The 26747-nt window shown below is 37.0% G+C and overlaps 1 protein-coding gene and 1 pseudogene across 1 annotated transcript; one reads left to right on the plus strand and one right to left on the minus strand.

The window, feature by feature from the left end:
• On the minus strand, positions 1–26206 carry LOC144256524 (uncharacterized). Its single transcript, XM_077801591.1, has 3 exons — positions 26099–26206; positions 6339–6465; positions 1–1660 (listed from the first exon to the last, which is right to left on the minus strand). Exons 1-3 carry the CDS (start codon positions 26156–26158, stop codon positions 51–53), a joined length of 1797 nt encoding a protein of 598 aa, XP_077657717.1. The 5' UTR covers positions 26159–26206; the 3' UTR covers positions 1–50.
• On the plus strand, positions 21934–22991 carry LOC144256639 (B-cell CLL/lymphoma 7 protein family member A pseudogene; annotated as a pseudogene).
• Positions 26207–26747: the final 541 nt, after the last annotated feature.

Raw genomic sequence — 26747 nt, forward strand, 5'->3', positions numbered from 1 at the left:
ACTAAAATTTTATATAGCTAAAGATTTTTTAACAATGAATGATGGGCACCCTAAGCAAGTGTGTAGTTTTGACTGAAAGCTTTGCCATATTCTTTACATTTGGAGGGCTTCTCTCCAGTGTGAGTTCTACTGTGGCACATAAGGCCTACTTTACGACTGAAAGTTTTGCCACAATCTTTACATTTGTAGGGCTTCTCTCCAGTGTGAGTTCTGCTGTGGCGAATAAGGCTTGTTTTTAGAGTAAGAGCTTTGCCACATTCTTTACATTTGTAGGGCTTCTCTCCAGTGTGAGTTCTCCTGTGGTAAATAAGGCCTACTTTTTGACTGAAAGCTTTATCACATTCTTTACATTTGTAGGGCTTCTCTCCAGTGTGAGTTCTGCTGTGGTAAATAAGGCCTACTTTTTGAGTGTAAGCTTTGCCACATTCTTTACATTTGTAGGGCTTCTCCCCAGTATGAGTTCTGCTGTGGCGAATAAGGCCTACTTGTTGACTGAACGCTTTGCCACATTCTTTACATTTGTAGGGCTTCTCTCCAGTATGAGTTCTGCTGTGGCAAATAAGGTGTGATTTTTGACTGAAAGCTTTGTCACATTCTTTACATTTGTAAGGCTTCTCTGCAGTATGAGTTCTGCTGTGGCGAATAAGGTGTGATTTTACACTGAAAGTTTTGCCACATTCTTTACATTTGTAGGGCTTCTCCCCAGTGTGACTTCTCCTGTGGTAAATAAGGCCTGCTTTTTGACTGAAAGCTTTGTCACATTCTTTACATTTGTAGGGCTTCTCCCCAGTGTGACTTCTCCTGTGGTAAATAAGGCCTGCTTTTTGACTGAAAGCTTTGTCACATTCTTTACATTTGTAGGGCTTCTCTCCAGTGTGAGTTCTGCTGTGGTAAATAAGGCCTACTATATGACTGAAAGCTTTGCCACATTCTTTACATTTGTAGGGCTTCTCTCCAGTATGAGTTCTGCTGTGGCGAAGAAGGTGTGATTTTCGACTGAAAGCTTTGCTACAATCTTTACATTTGTAGGGCTTCTCTCCAGTGTGAGTTCTGCTGTGCCTAAAAAGGTCTGTTTTTTTACTAAAAGCTTTGCCACATTCTTTGTATTTGTAGGGCTTCTCTCCAGTGTGAGTTCTGCTGTGCCTAAAAAGGTCTGTTTTTTGAATAAAAGCTTTGCCACATTCTGTACATTTGTAGGGCTTTTCTCCAGTGTGAATTCTTCTGTGGCGATTAAGGTGTGATTTTAGACCGAAAGCTTTGCCACATTCTTTACATTTGTAGGGCTTCTCTCCAGTGTGAGTTCTGCTGTGGCGAATAAGGCTTGTTTTTAGACTAAGAGCTTTGCCACATTTTTTGCATTTGTAGTGCTTCTCTCCAGTGTGAGTTCTACTGTGGTGAATAAGGTCTGCTTTTAGACTAAAAGCTTTGCCACATTCTTTGCATATGTAGGGCTTCTCTCCAGTGTGAATTCTCTGGTGGTGAACAAGGCCTGATTTTTTATATGATTTCTGGTGTTCACTCTCACTTATAGTTTCCCATATTTTCTTTTGTTGTAAATAGTCAAGATCATAACTTTTATATTTCCCACTTATCACTTTGTGAAATATATGTTTTATGCCCTTTTCTGATGAATATTCTTGGGTATCATGAAGAGTCATGGCTGAAATAAACAAAAATAAAAAAAAAAACAATATCTATCAGACAGGGATAAATATATTTTGCATACATAACATGAAATTAAGATAAATACATCAGGAGTAAGTCCAAATCATCATAAAGAAAAAATATATCAGTTTAATCAAAATGTATAGACAAAATTACCTTGAGAATATTACCCCAACTCTTGTAGAGACCACAGTATCCAAGATGAGTACATCATTAAGAAAAGTAATATAAAAAAGAGAAGGTAAATATGTTACTTTTATCATCCAGAGCCTTTTGTCCTCCATAAGATAGTATTGTGTATTTAGGAAATATCTGCCAGCTACCTTCACTCTCAGTAGAATAAGAAAAATGTAAAACATATACAAACATTTGTGGCTTTTTCAAAGAGTGTCCAAAAACTGGTTTTGGTCTACCATGACATACAGACATGAAACTAGTATATTTTAAGTGATAATACCACAAATATTCAACAAGGGTAAAGAGGCTATGGACTCTTAAAAAGAAATATGAACAAAAACTTTACTGAAAAATATACACATATATGTCTATAAAATTTTCCATAAAAACATTTTAAAAGACTATAAAAACCTTGCATAGCCTATGGCTATAATACTTTGATGAAGTCAACACATAACAATCAAGTATAATAAATTGATTTTTATATTTCTAAATTTGTGTGATATGATTTATGTGTATTCCTTCTAATAGTATTTATAAAGAACATAATACACTCACCATGTGGTAAAACAAAACTCTTGAGCCTCTTATGTGCAATAAAATTAAAAAAATATGAGACTTTGACTATAATATCAACCCTACACAAAGCACAGTACCTGGTGAGCAAAATTTTACTCACTAAATTTCTGATTTCCAGACTTCCACATGTGAATCAAATGCTCCTGCATCTTATCTCTGCATGCCACATTTCACTTAATGCAAAGTCCTGCAAATATTTCTTATAACACTTTAAAAGATAAAATATTTTTACAACTGAATAACAATAGTATACAAGTACAATATTTTTACTCATTTGATCATTGATGGGCACATACATTGAGTCCCTAGCTTTAAATGAAAACAATATGTGCACTAAACACAAAAGCAGAGGTATCTCTTCAATTTTCTGATTTAAATTTTCATGGATACATATTTAGCACTGGCATTTCTGGATCTTTAGGTCATTGAACTTTAAATTCTTCATGTGTAGTGCTTGAGATTAACCCCCGAAATTCTATATCACTGAACTACAACACAAGCATTTTTAAAATTGTTTTGAGTCGTGCTGTTTCTAAATTTCTATGACCTCCCTAAAACATGAAGTACTTTTGCATGGCCTCCCAATTAGCAAATATTACAAGGATGTAGCACTGTTCTTGCCTATTTTTATTTATTTAAAAGTTTTTTATACTTTTTTTCCCATAATGGGCTATATAATCTATGGTTGGCTCCTTTAATGAACACATAGAAATAATACAGCAAATATAAACAAAGAGAAGCATGGCTCAATCCAAGTGACAAAAAAGGATACTGCCTGCTATGAATTACTCAAAGAAAACTAAATAATGGGGCTGGGGATGTGACTTAAGCGGTAGCGCACTCGCCTGGCATGCGTGGGGCACTGGGTTCGATCCTCAGCACCACATAAAATAAAATAAAGATGTTGTGTCCACTGAAAACTAAAAAATAAATGTTAAAAAACTATTTAAAGAAAGTTTAGAGAGTGAAATTGTGACCAAAAATATTAATATAAATAAGCACAAATTGTATATGTGAATAATTCTTTAGGAAAAAATGAGAGAAGCATTCCTAGTGTGCAAAGCTGAAATTCTACCAATATGGGAGAGGCTTATCAAGGAGAACCAAGTTTAAGATAAGTCTAAGCAACTTGTGAAATAGTGTAAAAATTAAAAACCTAAAGGATATATAAAGAGAAGTGGGATATATATATATATATATATATATAAAGAATCCAAGCATGCCACAATAAAAAGCAATGATCCAGAAATTAAATCATTAATCAAAATAGAAAATAATAAGAAATATAGAACACAACTTACAAAGTAGAAGTATAATGAATTTTTCACTTCAAAATATTTATGATTATCAATGCAATATTGCAAAACACAAAACAAAAGAAAAAAAAATTTACTAACAGAATTGAATCTAAAGAAAGAAACTGCCAAGTCAGTTCCAGCAGAGAGCATGGAAAGAAATCAAGCATGATCTGCTCCTAGAGGCCCTATTTGTTTAAAGGTGAATAATGCCCCTCCCTTTACATCTCATCCTTTTGCACAATTTTGAATCAATAAGACACAGTTTTAAATAATGAAATTTCTCATAATCCTTTTGGACAAGCTTTTGTTGAGTGGTATCCTAATACTTGCCTTTTAAAACAGAAACAAAGATCTAGCCTCTCTCATATTAATATGCATTAAATATTGTTTTATTTACAGTTAATGTGCTCAATATATAACATAAAGTTAAATACTCAAAATAGGTCATCTGTAGTGAATAGACATTTTATTCACAAACATCCATTACCAAAAAAATTAGGTAATATATAAGACTCCACCTGACCCAGCATGACATGATCCTAAGCCTTTGATCACATGGGGAAAAGCATAGACTGCTACACTTATGCCAACATCTCCTGTTTGGACTCTAGCTTGATGCATGAAATATAGCAATTACAAATGTGCATCAGGGACTTCACAAGCTGATTCCTAAGTTTCATTTAACCCTGGAAGAGAAGAGTCCCTCCAAACAAGAGAATAATCATTCTAAAAAGAGGAGAAACGTTAAAAGATGAACCCAATGTACTATAATTTCAGTTACTTGGGGTGATATAAAACCATTAACAACCTCAGCTCAACAGGTGTTGGCTAAAATGAGGTTAGAATGTGCTCTAGATAACTTTCTTACTGCTTTGATTGGTAAACCCACACAAAGCTCTGTAAATGCTTTGGTCTTAGTAACAATGTTGCTCCGTTTTTGTACACCAGCTGTGGGAAATTCAGTACTGTCAGATCCTGGACTTCTACAACCCATTACAATATCTTGACTCACTTGGATGAAATTGTTACATACCTGCAAAAACATCTCATGGTATTCATTACTGTCTTAGCAGAATAACTGTGTCCTTACCATCCACACAGTATTTAATACGTCACCATCCTGCACAATTTATTCATAAAATGTCTATTCCTCTTGATAAAACCTCTAATGATTCAGTGAATCTTCTCTCTAAGGCAGAATTTGTTGCTTTGACATTCTCCTTAATGGGTTCCCCTGGATTAGCTCAACGGGCTTACAAAACTACTATGAAACTCGCCTATGCTACCATCAAAAGTATTAGTCATGCCTCCATGGCTGTTTAAATGCTTCATGAAGAACAAAAACATTGTCAAGCCATGCTTGACAATCATGCTGCAATTGATTGTCTGTTATTGCTACATCATAAAAGATATCAGAAGTTTAATAAAATGTGTTTCTTCAAGTTAAGTGATAACAGTAATTTTATTTCAAAAGAGTTAGATTAACTTAAATATATCATTAGTAAGGTCCAACAAGATGATGGATGTTTAGACTTGTTGGAATGGCTAACTTCATGTTTACTCAATTTCACCTGGGTCAAAAAATATTCATAGGTGAATGTTTACTAATGTTGGCACTTGCTGTTGTTTATGCCTGCCCAAATTTGCCCCCACCAGCATTAAGGAGATAAGTAATATTATTTATTCAAAAGGCCTTAAAAAAGGAGGTGGGGCTGTAGGTATTCTTACCTTGGAAATAGACCAGAAAGTGTGGGGGTGATGGTAACTGGCACCCTGAGTCCCACAATGTTAATGCCCAGCAGTTTCTCCCTGAAGCTATTAAGACAACTCGACAGGTGCACTATCTAGTTTCTGTGGTAATGTCCTTAGGGAGAAGGGGCTCTATGTTTGTATTAACTGTACCTTATCTTGGTTAGCTAGCACTTGGGGTTAAAATAAGGCTGGGTTACAATGTATGAATGGTAACAGAAGCTATGTGATTTTGGGGTATACTAAGTGCAGCCAAGAAGAGGAGTGGCCAGTTTTTTCTTTTCAATGTGTGTGTGTGTGTCTCTCTTCTGTTTGCTTCTTTACAGGTTTCCCCACAAGAAAATTTGTAAGAGACCATGCTGGCCCTCACAACAAAAGGTAAGTTTTGGTGGTTAATGTGAATAAACTGGGACAACACTAAAGAAGAAAACAGAGGCCTACAAAGAATTTGAAAATGTAATAAATATAGGGCAATATGTGTTCAATGATTACAATAAAAATAAATAAACAAAAGCTTCTGAAACTTTTTTCTGCTGAATAACTACTCTGTCTACATATTTTAGTTTGGTTTTCTCCATTTGAACATTTCAACTGTGTCCCCTGCTATGTCTAGGCTACAATAGTTTACATCACTAAATTATGTTAGGCACTACTTATCTAAAGTGAAGGATGTATAACACACCAAGAAAGAGAGAGATTAAAGAATAAAATAATATATATTAAAGAGGAAAATATCTGTACGAAAAATGCCCTTTTTCTTTGAAACACAAATCTGAAACTCATTCTTACAGAGAAGTTCCCAGAAGATATAACAGAAGTAAATTAAATAATAATTAGTAATTAAAATATTTAAAAGGAAATTAAACTTACCCAGGAAGGCAAAGTTTCTATAGTTCTCTAACATCACATCATTATATAAGTTTTTCTGAGCAGGTTGAAGGCATTCCCATTCCTCTTCAGTAAAATCAATGGCTATATCCCTGAATGTTAAGAGTACCTGAAATAAGAATAGGTAAATAAATAAACACATTGACCACATGAACATTTGCACAGTCTGTAATGTCATTGAAGTTGAAATGAGAGTTAGTAGACTATCATGTAGGTGGTGTTTTGGAACACAAAGATACCATTATCTACTTCTGCAGAAAAAGTGATTTAAGTTCAAAAAAGTATATATACTCCACATTTATGAAACACAATATAAAACTCAGGCATTACCACAAAAATATATATTTTATAATTTTTATATCATGATCTAAATTATACATACTGTTCAGATAAGAAAATTATGGTAATTAAGAAAGGGAATCCTCAAATTCTAATTGTACAACCACTAATCAGAGATTTACTAAAGTGTAAAATCTTATTTGTTATTTCTCTGATAAAGCTGGCTGTTCTTAATATGCAGTGAGATCTCTAATAATTTCAATACCAATGGTATAAGAAAAATTTTGAAATGTAAAAAGGTAGACAGACCACTTAATGGAAATATTTAATAGTGAATTTAAGTTCAAACATTTTATGGTATTTGTGTATGTTATTAATATACAAAATAGCAGCAACAATCCTGTTTGGATTTTCCTTTTTATAATTTTAACATTTTTCACATACTATATATATATATATATATATAAACTTTGATTGATGTATATATTGTATGATGTTTATAATAGAATATACATATAGCTCTTCAAACAAATATAATTTTATTATATTTTATTGGTTCTTTCTAGTTCTACCTGACAGTAAAATCAATTTTTAGGGTATGAAGCAAGCATGGAATATATCTTATCCTAATTAAAATCCTGTTCTTGTTGGTGGCTATGATGGTAGGATTCACTCAGGTATATATATATCCTTAATATTTTTATCCCCTTCCCTTTTATTTATTTTTTAATCATTATTTATTTATTCATTTATTTTATTATTTTTTTTTACCATCGTGCAATCTACTGATCTTCTTTTCTTACCCTTCTTCATTTTATGAACTTTAGATTTTACATATCAGCAATAACTTTCAACTTTTGGTTTTAAAGAAATGGTTTGCTTTTTTTAGCATAAAATCTCCATATTCATCTATTTCCTAGCAAATATCATAAAGTAGTTCTTTTTTTCTGGCTGATTAATAGTTTATTGTATACATAAGCAACAGTTTTTTATCCTTTCATCATTGAATGGATCCATTCATTATTGAATGGTTGGTTTTATAGCTTAGCTATTGTGAATTCTGCTGCTATAAACATTAATGTGGCTGTGTCAATGTAGTATGCTGATTTTATATCCTTTGGATATATACAGTGCAGTCAAAAAATTGAGTTAAATTGTGGTTTCATTAGTTTAACAATATGTGTACAGGTTATTATCTTTCACTTAGATCTTCATACAGCTGCAATAATTGGAATTCATCTAAACCTGAGGTTGAAAATAAAACATAGAGAAAAAAATTAGTAAGCCATAAAATGATTAAGAATTTATTATCAAGTCATCTATCCCAATGAAAAGTAAATTTTATAAACTAAAAGTAAAGAAAATATTAAGCAAAAGAGCAAAATTAGAAGCTATTGAAGCTGAACATAACACAGAGAGGGTTACCAATATCAATGTTGGTGCTTTTAAAAAGCAAATGGGCCAGGTCTAGTGATGAACAACTGTAGTTCCAGTGACTGAGGAGGATAAGAAAAAAAGATCATAATTTCTAAGACAATATTATATATAATATTGTCTTAGAATTTATGAGGCACTTAGCAACTCAGCAAGACTCTGTCTCTAAATAAACTATATTTAAAAAAAAAAAAAAGACTGAGGATGTGGCTTCATGTTAAGCACCCTGGGTTCAATCTTCAGTACAAATTTTCAAAAAAAGGAGATACCATTAAAAAAGCACTAGCAAATTTGAAAATTCAAGAAATAAAAATTATGTCAATTATATAATACATAATTGCAAATATATGCATATATAATTATTTCTCACTTGATGGAAATACACTCTGAAAAATTTATCCAAAGAATATTCTGTGATTTTTCAATTCTCTGAGTGTAATGACAAGAATCTAGATGGTATAGACTAGTACAAGGCTAAGACATTTGCTATATCCACTGTTGTACATAAAGTCTACTGCTGACCAAAATACCATGATGCCACATGATTGATGTTATGAAGTTAAATCAATCAGGGTAGACCTCATAATAAAATAATTGGTGGAATTACAGAAAACAATAACAACAATAAAACTCTTGGTAAGTCTCTTGTTATTTAGGCAGTGATACATAATGAAGATTACAGTGCAGGGGAGAGGAAAAATGGCATTCATTCCAAAGAAAGATGCTAGGATATTGGGAAAACAGTGTGATAATAAAATGCTATTTTATCCCTTCACTCATAAAACATAACAACTTATTTTGACACATTAAATGCTGAATATAAGTTATTAATAAATAATACTGAAATATATAAGAAAGTACAAAGCTCAAAACTTTACATACAAAAGATAGGGTGCATATGGTGTTTCACAGCTGAAATATCTTCTATTCTGGAGTCTAAGGCATGAAATTCAAAATTTAAGGCCAACTGAAGAAATTGAGCAAACCCCATCTGAAAATAAAATTTAAAAGAGAGCTGAGGATATGCTCAGAAATAGGACACTTTGGTTGAATCCCTAATATCACAAAAAAATAGTTTTCTGTTTTCAAAATTATACAATATAATATGTTTAAACTTATGAATTAAAAAATATTAATATAAAAATTCTATTCATCAAATGATTACATTAAAAGGCTCAATAGTGACAAGGTACAAAAAAACCTAATTTCCTCACATATAATCAAACACTTATAAGAAGAAAGAAAAAATAAAACATTGCAAAAGAAAAGCAGAATAAATTCTTGAAGAGCCACTTTAAAAAGGATATATCTAAGTGTTCAATAATCATTAAAACTCAAAATCTTTACAAATTAGGTAACATTGAATAAAATCACATCATATAGATGAATTAAATAGTATTGATGAATATGTGGAATAAATGCATTCACAAAAGGGGAAAATAAAAATTTAAGCTTTTATTATCCATTTGTAGAAACTGTTTTGTAATCAAATGTATATGATACACCCACACAAGAAAAAGAGACTAAAATTACAGTGACTGTACATATGAGAATACAGCCATATTCTTCCAGAGTTGAAACAAAGGGGCATGGTTAAAGAGGAAGAAATAATTATTAAATTTTATAAATAGTAAATTCTAGAAGCTAGAATTTTTGTTGATGTATTATATCCAGTTTGACAAATAGTATAAAATACCATGTATATTTTATGCTGATGTCACATGAATATTGCATTTCATATGCAAGTATATTTAAAAAAGAAATATGCAGTATTTGAGAAAATAAAAATACAGAAAAAGCACATAAAAGACTCAAATATTCAACGTATTTACAAAGAAAACTATTATAAAAATGACCATTTTCCCTAATTTAACCTATAATAATAACTGGTCAAAATTTTACCATGATTTACCTTTTATTAAAGAAGAAATCAAAACAAAAACTTCTAAAATTCTCCTGGAAATTTAAATGTATATAAAATTAGCCAAGAATTCTCTCATATATAAGAGCAAATGTACTAGTGATCATTACCTGACACTAATACATGTTATAATATTACAATAGTGTAGTAATTTTAAGATAAAGAAATCACAATACAGAAAACTACATAGGGTAATTCACATGTATGCAAATATAATTTTTATTGTTAAGTCTTGTAAGTATATAAATCAAAACATATCAATAAAAGTATTTAATGTGAATGAATGCTACAATCCAACCTCAGTAGATGTTAGAACAAGAGACACAGATCACAAGTAGGGACTTGTGTGCAGAATGTGTGTAATACTGGAATTATACACAAGCATTCACCAAAGAGCAGATATAAAGAAAGATAATTTTTTAAAAGATAAAATAAAAATAAAAGCAGAATACAAACCTCCCTCCATTTATGGATACACCAAATAAATATATACTCCTGTTTTGAGTCCTTCTTAAAACTGTAAAGGAATTAAAGGCACAAACGTTGGAAAACTGAAAAAAAAAAAATCTACCAAGAGATGAGTAGAATGCACTTGAGCATCATCCTGATTTGAGCAATAAGCCATATTACTAGAACAAAATGCCCAAATCCAGTGTTAATAGGAATAAAGGAAGACTGATTTGGGTTTGAAATACAGCATATTTAACTCTAAATTTCCTATAGTCTAGCACAGTGTTTCCTTCTTCCATATCCATAATTGGAGTACTACTTACTCTTCCACTTTTTGAGAGTAGCCATTCTAACAGCTGTGCTCAAGCTGCAGAAGATCTTATAGTTGGCTGGTGAACTAAAATTCTGATGCAAGCTTTTTAGATTCCAGGTTTGAACACTAATTTATCTGTACACAGAGAGGAAGGAATAAGATGTATACTAGTATCAACTCCAGGGGGAAAAAAATGTAAGTGGTTTTCCAAGGCCATGCAAGATCCATGAGCTTTTTTCCATTAGACCAGAGTGGAAGAGGTGATAAATCTTAAGGGAACCTTTAATCCCTTAGAGGGATTTGCCAACATTCTCTAAAAATGCAAAGAGCTGTTGCTGACAGTTGAACGTTTATATAGACAGTACCAAAAAATTAACAGGGAAATACAGACCACCACTAAAATCCAAAGTGGCAGTTTAGCATTTCCTGAGCTCTCGCACCCAGCTCACTTCAGTAATAACACCAGACCTAACCAATTCTTTCTGTAAGTAATTTGTCCCGATATTAACTTTTTACATTCAATGGACTACATCTGAAACCTCAAAGCATTGAAAGCACTGGCAACTGTGCAGGTGCAAATCTCCCTAGATCAAAAAGGAGTGGTTACACATTGGTGTGCAAACATTGTAATGAGCTAAAATCTCTGATATTAGTGAAGAAAAATTATTAGAATCAAAGATCCCTCTTTATTTCTAAAATAGGTGCACATCAATTTTTTTCCAGTGAGCATAAGGCACACTGGAATATAAAAAGCTTGCATCAGAATTTTAGTGCACCAGCCAACTATAAGATCTTCTGCAGCTTGAGAACAGCTGTTAGAATGGCTACTCTGAAAAAGTGGAATAGTAAGTAGTACTCCAATTATATGAATATGGAAGAAAGAAACACTGTGCTAGACTATAAAATTAGTGAAGACATTTTAAAACAATGGAAATTGAGAGTTCTCTCAGTTACTTCTTTGACAAACTAAACCCTCTACATTTATACTGCTCTTGAACAAGAAAAGCCCCAAGTACTGGTCTGGACTTACGAGAGACATTAGATGTGCCAGCTGTGGGATCCTCATATTACATAGTTCTGAAACACAGTTCCAGGAAAATACTAGAGTAGGGAATGAGAATGCTCTCATATACATTCCACAAAAGGAAATCAGAGCATAAAAACACTCTGAAAGGTGGTCTGCCCTTGGAGACACAAAGGAAGAATAAAACTCATGATTTTGCCAAGATCAAGGGATTCTTCTTTACTTATCAATCATGTAAAATGCTCATAAACAACAACAACAACAAAATTTGCTTTTGCTTTTTTTTTTCTATGGTACTGGAGATTTGAAACAGGAGCATGTTAATTCTGGGCTACATACCCGGCCATGTTTTAAAATTTTGAGACAGGTTTTTCTAATTGTCTAAGTTACGGATGTTTACCTTGAAATTACAATCTTACTGGCTTAGCCACTTGAGTCTCTATAATTAATATGCATGTATCATTGTACCCAGAGAGAAAAAAAATACTTTAAAAGTGTCATCTAGTTTTGTTATAATAATTGAGAATACCATGTTCATTTGAAATATAATATGGGTAAATTAACTGATAATACTGCAAAACAGTAATACTGTTACTGATAATACTGGGAAAGGGGGAAGTGGTCATTGAAAAGGAAGTGTATCAAGAACCTAGGAATTAAACCAGAGACTGTGTTTAATAGAGTAAAATGCAGCCTTTAATCTTCATCATGTGGAATTAGGCCCCTATTTCCTTAATAAGACACCTATAACACAAGAATTGAAACAGATAATCAATAAATGGAATGGAATCAAACTAAAAAGTTTATTCTCGGCAAAAGAAACAATCTGTGAGGTGAAGAGAGAGCCTACATCCTAGGATGAATTTTTTACCCCTCACACATCAGATAGAGCACTAATCTCTAGGGCACATTAAGAACTCAAAAAGCTAAGCAAATAATAATAATAATAATAACAACCACCACCACCACCACCACCACCACCACCACCCAATCAAGAAGTGGGCCAAGGATCTTAACAGATTATTCTTAGAAGAGAATATAGAATCAATCAATATTTGTTCTATATATCTGATTGGTTATGATGCTCCATTTACAGGGCCAAGCATAGTTCTGGTTCAGTTTCTAAGGAAGGGAGACAGGAGCAAGAAGTATTCTCAACTCTCCTTCATAAATTATCAAATACAATTTTCTATGTCATTTTCTAAACATAGCTGGAAATGGGAAATATAGGCTTGGAACAGAGAATATTTTTTATTAGAAACACTGTGTAAATGAAAGACAATATATATATATATATATATATATATATATATATATATATATATATATATTTGCATCACATTGAACCATAAGAGAAATGGAACCTGGAATTCAGAAAAGAAAGATTCAAACTTTTATACTTGGGAATGTGGATGACATGGATGCCTAAAGTGAAAAGGTTATTACAAGGTTTTCAAAGAAAATTCATGTGAGTAGCACATAATGGCTAACCAATTAGAATCTGCACAGTGTCTCCCAGGGGCTTTGTCAGCTGTGCACCACAGAACATACAGGTATTCATAGCCTCCATAGAGAGCATTATTCATCTGTGCCCTCTAAAATTATTCCCATAGTGGAGATGAAAAAACATGGGTATCTGGATACTAAATGGCAATTCAGCAGCCCACAGAAAACTACCCAGAGACAGAACTGTAGAAATTTCTTCAAAGACCATCAATGTATTGTTAGCTCCTGACACAGGGATGTCAGTCTGGGGAAATCTTATTTTCTCTCCATTTTGAAGAGAGTGCATTGAGAATACACTTCAGGGCAACATAAATACTTTTTTTTTTTTCATGTTAAGAAACTTTTCAGAAACAGAGCTCACAAGACAGATTTCTTAGAAGGGTAAATGCCTGGAGATTAAAAATGAAAAAAAAAACACATCAGTGGCCCTGAGTGACTCAGTAAGGAAATAAATCTAAAAGGCTTATTAGAAACTGAAAAGAAAAAAAAAAAGTAACTATTTCTAAAAATAAATATGTTCATTAGTTGCTATCTCCACAACATATCATTAAGTAAACAACAAATTATGTATGAATATTTCTAGGATTGGCCAAATTGTATTACATATGATTTTATATTAAACCCCAAAATCCAGAAATAGAATTCATAATTCACTGCCAAATATATTACAGAAAAAAAATTTTTTTAAGGAGTGGATGTTTAGTAAATATGTCATTTAATAATTTTATTACCATATGATTTTAAAGAAATTTATTCATTTTCCTGCAGCCATAGTGTAGATCAATTTCTTATTTAATTTTCCCATAGTAATTAACAAAGATAAGCCCTAGAATCCACTTTAAATAACCTACCCTTACAATCATACAAGAAACTTATAATAAATAATGAGTAAAAAAGTCAATTTAAAAAAATAATTTAAACCTTTGTCTTTTTCTTGAAATCAATCCCTAGCTGCATTTTTGGATCATTTTCTCATCTTTTAAGCCAAAAAGATATAAAGGACAGAAGTTTGAACTGCAAATTTATACATGAAATATGTTTATTAACTATAAAAATTCAAAATCTTTAGAAATTTAATAAATACAAAATAAAAACCCATCATGGGAAAAATCAAGTAATATTGATGAACATTTAAAACAAATTAATAATCATTAACTCAAAAGGAGTTTAAATTAGTATATTTGTGGAAACTATTTGGATATTGAATATACATTATTCTGCTCATCACAGAGATTTACTGAAATTACAGCATATGTGATCATGATAACATATAAGTATGCAATGGTACTCACCCAAACACTAGAAGCCCAAGGGCATGGCTCAATACAATATACATCTTGGAAGAGATAAATAATAATCTGTAGGAAAAATGGTCACTAGGGCCAGTCTCATTTCATAATATATCCAGTTTGAAAGAGAGCATAAAACACTATGTACAATTTTTACATAGGTGCCTGATGCAAAAGTGGTATTTCACATGTGTACATTTTTAGAAACAAAATATGTAGAACTTATGAGAAAATAAAAGTCACAAAAAGAACATAAAACACTGAATTATACATCCCATATATAGATGATAAAACTAATCATTATAAAGGTGATAATTTTCCTTCAAATTAACCCACAATATATCTCACCAAAATTGCTATGTACAAATATGAATATATCACAGTGAAGTCTACTTTTATTTGTATTCTATAAAGCAATAATTAATATAAAACTATAAATAAATATATGATAGAAGAAGTAGGAGAATAAGGAAAGGGGAACTACTGGATATTGAAGGGGAGCAAATTATATTCCATGTATTATGGTTATGTCAAAATAAACCTGACTATTAAATACAACAATGATGCAATAATAATAAAGAAAAAAAAAACAAGCTTTACTTTAAATGAAATAAGAAACCAAAGCATAAATTTTCAAAATTCATCTACAAAGTTATATGTAACTTTAGCCAAAAACCTTTTCAATTATAAGTGCAATAAAAGAACTCATCATGACCTACTACTATTCATATATATTGTGAAATTATAATATTACAATAATCATCAAAGCATCACAATATAAATAAGATCCCCATATGAATGCATATGTATGTAAAAACAGTATGTTTTATTGTAATAGCAAATTCTAGATAAATCAAACCATAACAAAAATAATCTCAGCAACTTAGATAGGACCATTCTCAAAATAACTTTATACCTCTTAGGGCTGTTTACTGGTGAATAGTACTTGCTTCCCCAATGCTGAAGCATAACACCAGAGAAGTGCGCCAAGGCAAGTTTAGAGTGGAAAGTAGAACCTTTATTAAAGGACAGTAGAAAAGACTTCTCCCCAGAGGAAAAAGGGGACCCAAGAGGTGGAATCCATGAAAGGGATTTTTTTTTTTAACTAAGGTCTTTTTAGCTTTTTTATAGCTAAGATCTTCCTTCAGCTATCCTGCATTCCTTTCACATTGCTGTCCTTTGTTCTGTTATCTTGCAGTGATGGAATGTAGGTGGGAAGGCCCAAAGTGTGGGGGACAGGTGGGCTGAAGGAGTTATCTGGGCAGGAAGGGCTTTTGGATTACCATCTCCATGTTTGCTGTGAGCTGCTTCATTAAAATTTCCTTGGGTAACGCTCAGGGCCTTGGGACATTTTCAATTCCCCTTTTCCTGGACTCCATTCTCAATATGGTGTTCATTCTTGATTTTATTGAATATTAGACCCAATTTACCTAACTACACTAACTACCTATCTGTAAATCTGGCTTCACTACCAAGGATATGGCTAAGTAGTACAGTATCCCTCAGTTCACCTAACTTTAACAAAATAATAATAATGAAGAAAGTAAAAATAAAAGAAAGTCAAAATGAAAATTAGCTGGCTCAAGAGGAAATTAGGTACCCAAAAATGACAGCTCCTCTCCTGCAGGAAATGGCCCTTGGAGATTTGATTTTGATAATTATTCCACCTGTCAATCTCCAGCATCTGGGCTACAGGAACACCCCTGCCTCATAGTATTTTATGCAGGTGCTGAGGATGCCCTTTGAGCATAAGGAAGGCAGCAAAGAGTCTCTGCCATTGACATGTTCCCCACCTGGTTGGCCAGTAGGACTAAGGACATAGTGGCTCAGTGGAGGACTTAAGCCTGCAGACTCAAGAGACTGCCCAGAGTCCCAATCTGCTAGCTCCTGTTTTCAACACAGCCAAGTCTTGTGGTTCCAATAGTCTTTCTGCCCCAGACTCCCTTGCTAGGCCAATGCACACTCACCATTGCCTGGTTCTCAGGAGTAGGGCTACTTGGGATCCTCAGTTTCTGCACAGCAGAACAACCTGTGACTCTGAAGTGTGAGATTCAAATGGAAAAAATGGAGGACTCTGGAAATAAGAAGTGAAAGCCCACCGTCGTCCTACCTGATGACACACAGGATTGGACAGTTCCCACAAAATGCTCTTGATTGGAAGGGGCTTCAGATCATGAATATTGAATGTGAGAGAAGTGAGCCCTTTTTTTGAGTGAGAGGGAATATTATCCAATTCAGGCATGAATAATGGCTAGAATCTCAGGTGATTAAGTGCTGTTTTTTTTTTTTTTTTTTTTTTTTTTTTTTAATCTGAGAAATGTACCGCAGACTGCTGTTATTTTAAGGCAAGGTTTTTTTCCATAAGTGGGAACTAACCCAACCAACAGAACATTTTCATTTAAACTTACATATAAGGTCATTTCAGTTTATGGATTATATATGCTTGTATATTATTCAGGAATTAATATGAAATAATAACAATAACTATCAAATTTTATTTATTTTTTTTATCTCTGTTCTTTTTAGGTGACAGATTGAACTTTGAACTGGGAAGAAACCCCCTAAAGTAAAAATGCCCAATAAAAACAACACATAAGGGCCTGGATTGTGGCTCAGCAGTAGAGTGCTCACCTCTCATGTGCAAGACCCTGGGTTCAATCCTCAGTACCACATAAAAATAAATAAGTGAAATAAAGGTATTGTGTCCAGCTACAGCTTAAAAAAAGGTACAAGGTAAGAAACCAACCTCTGCCTCAGAGCAAAGACTGTCCAAGGAAGGGGGCATGACTCTTGTCCTTGCAAAGACCCACAGAGCACTCCTAGGCTCATACCCACCCTGCTGTGTTGTTTATCTACAAATAAAGGAGAGATCTGCTGTGCCAGGTGTCCCTGACTCAGTCAGGCTAGGTGGGGACCCATAGCAACCCACTAGCAGACACCAATCAGCATGAGACAGGGAAAATTCCTGGGATTCCAAATGACCCTTCCAGTAGTTTATGGTGGTTGATAACATTTTGGGAAACCATATAGTTCAGCACATACTCTCCTCATAGCCTAAGCCAATCAGTTCAAATGAATCCCCATCTTGTACTACCCAATCACCCTTACCCAACTTGTTCCCACCAGTGAATGGGCTAATCATGTTTTAGAGTTGTTTATGATTTTCCCAAGGTGTGTGATGATTTGCTAAGAGATGCCATGATGTATGTGGGGTACCTGCCTTCCCCAAAGAGTTATAAAACTGCTGCAAACCCCAGGCTCAGGGCCTCTAAGCCACCAGTTGCTGTGTGTGTAGAGGACTGAGCTAGCTTGCAATAAAAACCTCTTTGGTACTTACATCAATCTTGGTCTCTGGTGGTCTTTTGGGGGTCCCGCATTTGAGCATAGCAGTCTCTCCTGAAACCCATGGGAAAAGAAGACAGCACTCCAGTTCTCTAGGACTGCAGTTTCATAGCACAAAAAGTTGCAAAAGCGGGGTGACTTGAGAACTTACACGGATAACAGGGTTTTGACAAGCATAATACAAAGGCATGTAGTAGGTTAATGGTTTAAATGGTTCAGCACTTAGGGAGTAGGTTTAGATCACAACATCAGAATGTATGATGCACCACTAAAGTTTCAGGGAGGGTTGTTATCTCATCAGGGAAAACCAGACATGGGTGAGTTCAAGGCACTGGTAGGCATTTCAAGCAAGTTTACAAATCATGGTAATTTATAATGAAGCAGAAATTAACTTTTCATGCCCTTGTGGTGAGATGGCTTCCAATCTTAAAAGGAAATTAGGCTGTATTTTTCACTTGCTACAGCCATACCTTTCAAAGTATATGTTTCATATTTTAACAAGTACGGCAATTAAATTATTAATATTAATTACTACTAATTTTCTGCAGCCTATGCAGTACTCTTGGAATGGCTATTATAAAAATCTAAAATTGTCATGTATGGTGGCATATGCCTGAAATTCTAGAAGCTATGAAAAATGACACAGGAGAATTATTAGTTCAAAGGCACTCTCATTAACATAACAAGGCTACAATCAACTTAATGAGAGCCTGTCTCAAAATATAACATAAAAAAGAATGTGGATGTATCTCAGTGGTATGCACCCCTGGGTTCAATACTGAGCACCAAACCATACAAAACCAGGCAAATATCTCATAATTCATAGGGATTCCAGGGTACACAAATATGTAAAAATGTTAGTGACAATATAAATTTAAAATGTATTTTTATAAAAGTGTTAAGGTTCTTTAAAAGCCCAAAACAAAAATCCCACATAATCCACTAGTCATAATTTGGGGTAGCAGTGCAAGGTCGTACATGCCTGTATTTCCAGTGGCTTAGGAGGATAAGAGGTAGAAAACTAGGGGTTTATTCTCAAGTTAAAGACCAGCCTCAAGAACTTGGCAAGGTCCTAAGAAACTCAGTAAAACCCTCTCTCAAAAATACATAAATAAATAAAAGTGTTGAAGACTGGGTATGTAGCACACTGGTAAAGTGCTCTGGGGTTAATCTCCAGTATTTAAATAAATAAAAAGATATAAATAATAATTCAATCCAGTAGTAATAACTCTGGGTATATATGTAAAAAATTTGGAATCCTTTTGCGAAATATATTGCCACACGTCTATTTTTATTGTACCTTTATTCACAGAATCTAATAAAAGGAAACAAATAAAGTACATTTTAGATAGAAAGTATATCAGAAAATGCCTTCCAGCTGCAAAGCATCCAATTAGTCCACCCCTTCAGAAGCTGCACACTTAAAATTCAAACTGGTCCCTAGAAGGCAAAACTCAGAGAGTGGTATTTTCTAAATACTCCCAAAAAAATGCAATCTCTGGAAACCTTGTTTCAGGTATTCTAAAACTCAGAACTAGGTCATATGGGAGGTCAGAATGAGAACAGAAGACATAGTAAATTCTTTAATGGGGAATCTGAACTCAGATACTGTCATAACCAAAAGCAGTGTTGGAGATAAAAAATAGATTCTGTTTCACTGATTTCTGGGTTATGGATTCAAATCATATATATTAGAAAAAAAGTTAAGGCTACTGGTTAAAATCTACGTAAAACAGGTATTAAAAATGTACCAGGGGCTGGGTGTGTTGGTGCAAGCCTGTAATCCCAGTTGCTGAAGAGGCTGAGGAAGAAATATCAAAAGTTCAAAGCCAGCCTTAGCAGAAGCGAGGTGCTAAGAAATTCAGTGAGATCCTGTCTCTAAATAAAGTAAAAAAAAAAAAAAAATCCTGGGGGTGTGTCTTAGTAGTCAAGTGCTTGATAATTCAATCTCCAATATCCCCCATAAAAAATGTACCAGGGGGCTGGGGCTGGGGTTCAGTGGAGCTCACTTGTCTGGCACATGTGAGGCACTGGAATCAATTCTCAGCTCCACATATAAGTAAATAAAATACAAGGTCTATCAACAACTTTATATATATAGTACCAAGATATTGACATGGACTTTGATCTAATTTGCTGTGTACTTTAGCCCTTACGATTGAAGTTGGCCAGGCATGGTGGTGCATGCCTGTAATATCAGCTGTTTACAAGACTGAGAAATAAGGATCATGAATTCAAAACCAGTCTCATCAATGGTGAGGCACTAAGCAACTCAGTGAAACCCTGTCTCTAAGTAAAATACAAAATAGGGGTAGGGATGTGGCTCAGTGGTAGAGTGCCCCTGACTTCAATTGCTGGTCTCCCCCACCCAAAAAAAAAAAAAATGGGGCTGAGTAAATAGCTCAGCTTGTAGAGTTCTTGCCTTCTAAGCATGAGGCCCTGGGGTCAGTCCCCAATACAGAAAGAGAGAGAGAGAGAGAGAGAGAGAGAGAGAGAGAGAGAGAGATTGAACTTGCATGCAATTTAAATTCAAGTTAGTCCCACTTTTATTTTTTTCTGCCACACCAGAAGAAAATAATTTCCTGAAATGTTTGGCATGTTTCTGTAGGTTACTTATTTATTTATTTATTATTCACTTATTTTTATGTGGTGCTGAGGATCGAACCCAGGACCCTGAACATGCTAGGTGAGTGCTCTTATCACTGAGCCACAACCCCAGCCCCTTCTGTGGGTTATTTTAATAAAATGGTCTGACCATAAATAAATAAACAAATTAATTAATAAATAAATCCTCAATTGATGACCCATTACAGTTTTTAAAAATCCTTAAATGGGACACATTAACCTCATTTAGGAGAGATTCATTCTTTTTAATGTCACCTAATTTTATTCTGCTTTCTTCTCATGTGAAAATCTCAGAATGAGAAATTAAAATATTTTAAAACTGCCCTCCAGTTCTTGGAAAAAACCATTAAGAATAATGCATACATTTGAAATAAAACATGGGAAAACAATGATTAATAATGCTGAAAGTGGAGTTTTGAGATGAACCAAATTTCTCAGTTTGCCAATTGAATCTGGGTGCTTGTCTCATAAATTTTGAAGAAAAAAAAATCTATTTAAGCAAGAAGAAATAGAACACCCACCATGTGGTATGAGGAATGATATCAGAAAAAAAAAAATTCATTTTTGTGTGCCATCTTAGAAGTTTACTCATAGTTTTGGGCAGAACACCAGTTAGTGGCCAGGTGTGTTTGAGTGAGGCCCATTATCCACATTACATGGTCATTATACTATCTATTCTATTTTATACTTATTCTCTGTGAACAGGGAACCCTAGTTTTGGATATGCAAACAGAGAGCTAGAAAACTAGGGGTTTATTCTGAGACCTATGGAGAGCTAAACTGAAGTTCTGGATTTCAGATGGTTGTTCTCGATTTGAGATACTGCTTCCCCTACATTTAAAAATCTCAGGACTCATGAAGAGAATGAGTTAAAAGCCAGCATCATCAAATTTGTGAGGCCCTAAGAAATTCAAAGGGACCCTGTCTCTAAATAAAAATATTTTTTAAAAAAGGGGTGGGAATGTGAATCAGTGGATGAACACTTCTGAGTTGAATTTCTGGTACCAAAAAGAAAACAACACACTCACACACACACACACAATATATAAATATATAAACAAACAAACCCTCATGAGTAACAAGCCCTAAAATCAGCAGCCTCTCTCATGCATGAGTACAATAAATGAATTTGGGGTTCTCTTGATGATCATCTCAGTCTTCACTGTGCAATCTGGAGTCATGATGGACTCCTGGGACCTGGAAGCCCACAAAGGGCTTTAGGAAGAAGCTGAAAGCACTGGGCCCCAGCGCGAGCTGGCATCAGGCTGTGTGTGTGTGTGTGTGTGTGTGTGTGTGTGTGTGTGTGTCTGTGTGTGAATGAGTGAGCAGGCATGCGCGAGTGTGGCCCCAGGACCTGGCGGGCGCGCTCCCCCAGCCTCTCTCCCACCAGAACCATGTAGGGCAGGTAGGTTCCAGCGGAGACCAGGAGCCGGGCCAAAGATGATGTCAAGAGGGTCATGGCGGCTATAGAGAAAGTGCGCAAATGGGAGAAGTGGGTGACTGTGGGTGACAGGTCCCTTTGAATCTACAAATGGGTCCCTGTGACGGAGCCAAAAGTTGATGATAAAAACAAGAATAAGAAAAAAGGCCAAGAGGAGAAGTGTGGCTCCCAGGTCACCACCCCAGAGAACAGCTCCTCCCCAGGATGATGGACATGCAGGAGGATAACAGCAACCAGAGCTCCCTAGCAGATGCCTCCCGTATCCCACAGGGGAATAGCAGCGACCCCAGCCCGACCCCAGAGCCCAACCCAGACGCCCAGCGACTGCGCGGAGGCCCCAGGGAAAAGGCGCAGCTGATGGACGGAGCACCCTGGGGCCCAAGCCGTTTCTGATGAGCAGAACTCAGTCTTGGATGGAAACTCAAGGAGCAGTTCAGAGAAAGTAGGCTGGTGGCAGAGATGTCCACAATCTCTCAGGACTTGGAAGGAGTGCCACCCTCTAAACAGATGAAGCTGGAGCCTCTCACCAGAACCAGAAGAGACTTGGACGCCGAGCTCCCTCCTCAGGCTCACCCTAGAAAGCACTGTGAGCGCCATTCCTCTTGGGTGCAAGCAGGACTCCTAACATTTCAAGTTTACCAAGTGCAAATCCAAGAAAACCCAGATGGGCGAACTTCTCAGACACTGAAGAACTCTGGGGTGAAGCTAAACACCCGAACCCCTAAGCGGCTGTCCTGGGAGGCGGGCTCACCGCTCAGGAACGTCCACACTGTCTTGGAAGCCAAGGTCACATTGGTGTTGCTGCTATTCCCCCCCCCACTTCTCTATTTATGGATATCAGCTATTGGAGGGTGGTACCCATCAGGAATTCACTTTTCTGTCAGGGGCTTTTCACTGTTCTACCAATTCCTTCCACTTTCTTCTTTTGTGCCTTGTGCCCTTGAGGTGACCTCTGGCATTTCCTGGTTGTTTTGCATCTCCCTTTACAAAGTGCCCTCTCAGTACCGATGAGGCAGTAGCCACCACCTTCCTCGGCCTGCTCCTTCCTGCCCAGGACTGCTGTGGAGTGGGCAGGCTGGAGCTGCAGGACAGTAGACACTCCTCACCTGGCCCAGTTTTGGAAAGGGGGACTTGGGCCCCCTCTGAGCCCTGGGTGGGGTTGGCACCAGCCTCCAGGACTCCAAAAATTATAGGTGCCAGGATTTAGTCCTCAAGGGCTGGCCTCCTCGGGGCCTTGGGGGCTGGGTATTTCCAAGTTCCCAGCAGCCCAGATGGACATGCAAAACCCTTAGATTTTTCTGGCACTTCCACCCTCTTGCCCCTACTGTCACCACCACCTCCGTCACTGCTTCCTCCTGGACCTCCGAAGACCAAGTGGCCTCTCTGGCTGACTGCATGTTTGTCTCCTTAAGAGGACAGCAGGGCCAGGAGGTGGGAGCAGGCAGCAGGAGCAGCTGGTGCTGAACTTTCTCACGGGATGTTGCTTGGATTTCAAATCCATAGAAACCTGCTGCCCTCTGACCAGCCCCCCACCCCCATCCTTGGCCTCCCCCAGTACCCCAGAGGCAAGATTGCAATTGGAGGAAACCCACTCACTTCTGCAAAATGTTCTGACTCCCAGAGCCGACAGTTGGATGGAATCTCATTCCCAGGATATTTATGCCACCAGGGAGCAGGCCTTGATGGTTGGGCCTTAAAAGCCAGATCAAGGCACCAAGGAATTGGAAAGATTTGCACACCCTCCAGAAAGGAGTGACTGAATTCCCCTCCCTGTGACCGGCCTGCACTGGGATGGTCCTCTCAAAGCAGAGATGCCCCCTTGGATGAACTGCCTAGCTATTGAGTTTTGAGGCCTGGTTTGCTCTTAATCAACATACGGACTCCTCAGACCATAAACCTTTTCCTCAGCTTTCTTTACTGCACTGGAGTTCTGACTCCCTTTGAGTTGTGTGTTACTGGGGGGTGGGAGGGGGACTTCGGGTTTTGTTGGGGCTTTTTGTTTTTGTTTGGGCTAATTGGTGCATATTCAGGTACCACTTTGACATGTGGATCTTTCTCCAGACCACCATGGGAAGTGTCTGCCAGGTTCCATTTTCTAAGACTTTCTGAGGGTGAAGCTCCTATTGTTTGTTGTTGTTGTTGTTGTTGTTGTTTTAATGGAGCATATATATTTCCTATAATTCAAGAAGAATCAAAATGTTCCTGAATTTCAAATACCTCATGCAAAATGTATCCTGAAATAAGGGAAGAAAAAAACAAAAAACAACACTTTGAAAAATCTTAAATGTTGAAGTCAGCAATGCCGAAAGGTTCTGTCTTAAAAAAAAAAAAAATTACTGTACTTATCACTTTTGCCCCTCAGGCGGTCAGTTCTGCTGAGAACTGTGTTCTGCGCCTCAGCATGGAAGTGACCCCAGGTGCCACCTCTCAACGTATCTCAAGGCGGCTTTACCTTCAGATCCTGTAGAGTTAGGGTAACTTTTTTTTCTTTGCACAAAGCTCCATTTTGATGAAAGATGAATCTAGATATTTATTTCTGTTTTGGAAAACCGGAGAGGTTACAACTCAGACAGCTGAAGGAGACTCCAACAGCATCCATGGAGACAGGAAGGCAGCCAGGCCTCCTGTGCTCACGTGGCCTCTCTGGACAGGCGAGGGGACCCAGCCTGGTGGAGGATGAAGATGTCCACTGTACCAAGGCTGTCATTAGTTTTTCTCTGAAGTGCCTGAAGGTAGGAATGGGCCAGCAGTTGGGACCAGCTGGGCCCTGCCAAGGTCACACCAGGCAGAGCACCAGCAGCCCTGCACTCCACTCTGGCCGGAAAGGCCTTCCCTGTGGCATGGTTAGACTGCAGAAACCCAATGTGCTTCCTTCCCTGAGGCAGTCTGCTCCTCAGAGCTGCTGCTCCCCACCCACCCTGCACCCCTCATCCTCTTCCCCACCACAGAATCTAAGACCTTTTAGCCTGCGGAGCCAGGGGTGGGGGATCCTAAGCGATTGCCTTCCATGGACATCAGGCCCAGTGGCCTAATGGGCTCTCAGGGCAAACTTAACTCCCCCACAAAACTTGAAGGTGGGGGAGCTGTGGCTACACATTCCACAAACTGCTGGCGCTTACACCCATAACCCGGAAGCTGATGAGGGATTCATACGGGTGGTGACCTCCCATCATCAAAAGGTGTCATGGTTTGGAATGTTCATGATGGCCGAGGACCTGGTTAGAGGTATAAAGAGCTTTTTTCACCGTTACCTTTAAAGACCCTAGCCCAGTTAGCCCAGTTACCTAAGGCCAAGATGTAAAACTAAGATACCAGGCACGCCATAAACAGGTTCAGGCGCCAGGCATGCTTTCCAGACAACCGGTTGAGAAAGAACAGAACACCCACATCCTTGGGCATGCATGAATAAACCGGAACAGATAAGCAATGGAATGTAAACCTGTGGGTTTTCCAGGAACATAAAGTGAAAAAAAAAACAACCTTACCCCCTAGGTAACCTATATGCTAGATTTAAAGAAACCAATAAGAAACCGGTTGCTTCCCGGCGCAAAACCTGTCCTAAACCCTATAAAATTCTCTGTATCCCCAAGTCCGGTGTGCCAGTTCACCAAAGCTCCGGCTGAGGTTCTGCTGGGCACCCACAGGCGCCTGTGTCTCAATAAACCACCTTGTGCTTTTGCAGACAGTGTTTCCTGTGATTCTCCTTGGACAGGGAAACGGAGGGTCTTTCAACCTAATTTTCCCCCCTCTTAAATGATTTTCTTCTTTGGTATGTGGTACAGCAGTATAATTTTTCACTTATTTATTCCATCAGTAGATGGTTTGTACAATGTACAATGGTTCCACTTCAAAAAGTAAAAAAAAAAAAAAAAAGAATGAAGCTGAAAACACCAATCAATAATGAAACAAAATGCCCAGGATTTCAACTGCTGATGTAAGCCTCACTAGACTAGTAAGAGGGAGGTGAAGGCTAAGCTGCTACAGAGAGACCCTCTGGCCACAGACTCTGGAGAGGACCAGGAGGAGTCCCAAGCCAGGACTGCCAGTTTCCACCATTGCCACTCCTGTCAGCCTTAAGCCACCTTCCTCCGCAGTCTCAAGATACAAGGCACACTTACCATTTCCCGGCTTTCAGTGTTCTCAGCGGTCTCCCTGTGGTTTGTTTTCAGCTTCTCCATAGCACAGAAACCTGGGCTCCGGATCCAGGACAGAAAGTACAAAAAAGTTTGAAAAAATGGCGGGGCCCAGACGCGAAGGGAAGGGAAGTTCGTGGAAGCCCGCCCCCTCATCACCGGCTGCGTGCGGATTGGACAGTTCTCGCCTAAGAGACTGATTGGCCAAGGCTTCAGGCACTGCCTCCAACCTGAGCCAAGTGGGCGCAGAATCAGTCTGAATGACAGGTTGCTCCATTGTCACTGTTAAAAGGACAGAACGCAGCTGGTGGGGATGTGGCTCAAGCGGTAATGTGCTCGCCTGGCACCCGTGAGCCACGGGTTTGATCCTCACCATGATCTGCAGAAATACAACCCTTTTTTTTTTATCTTTTAAAAAAAAAGACTACAGGTCAGGGCTGAGGATATAGCTTAGTCAGTAGAATGCTTGTTTTGCTTATATAAGGCCATGGATTCAATGCCCTGCACTACACACATACACTCCCGCCAAAAATATGAATTAAGTAAAGGATTTGGGGGCTTAGGGTTATGGTTCAGTGGTAGAGTGCGTCCCTAGCATGCATGAGGTACTGGGTTGAACACCCAGCACCACATT

The sequence above is a fragment of the Urocitellus parryii genome, chromosome 8, assembly GCF_045843805.1.
Source record: "Urocitellus parryii isolate mUroPar1 chromosome 8, mUroPar1.hap1, whole genome shotgun sequence".
NCBI classification, from domain to species: Eukaryota; Metazoa; Chordata; class Mammalia; order Rodentia; family Sciuridae; genus Urocitellus; species Urocitellus parryii.

Bases quoted from the DNA above. Each gene is read 5' to 3' on its own strand.
- LOC144256524 (XM_077801591.1), bottom strand. From the start codon at position 26,158: ATGGAGAAGCTGAAAACAAACCACAGGGAGACCGCTGAGAACACTGAA. The intron at 6,466-26,098 runs GTAAGTGTGCCT...TTCTTATTTCAG, and splicing joins ACACTGAAAGCCGGGAAATG to GTACTCTTAACATTCAGGGA. The intron at 1,661-6,338 runs GTAAGTTTAATT...TGTTTATTTCAG, and splicing joins TAGAAACTTTGCCTTCCTGG to CCATGACTCTTCATGATACC.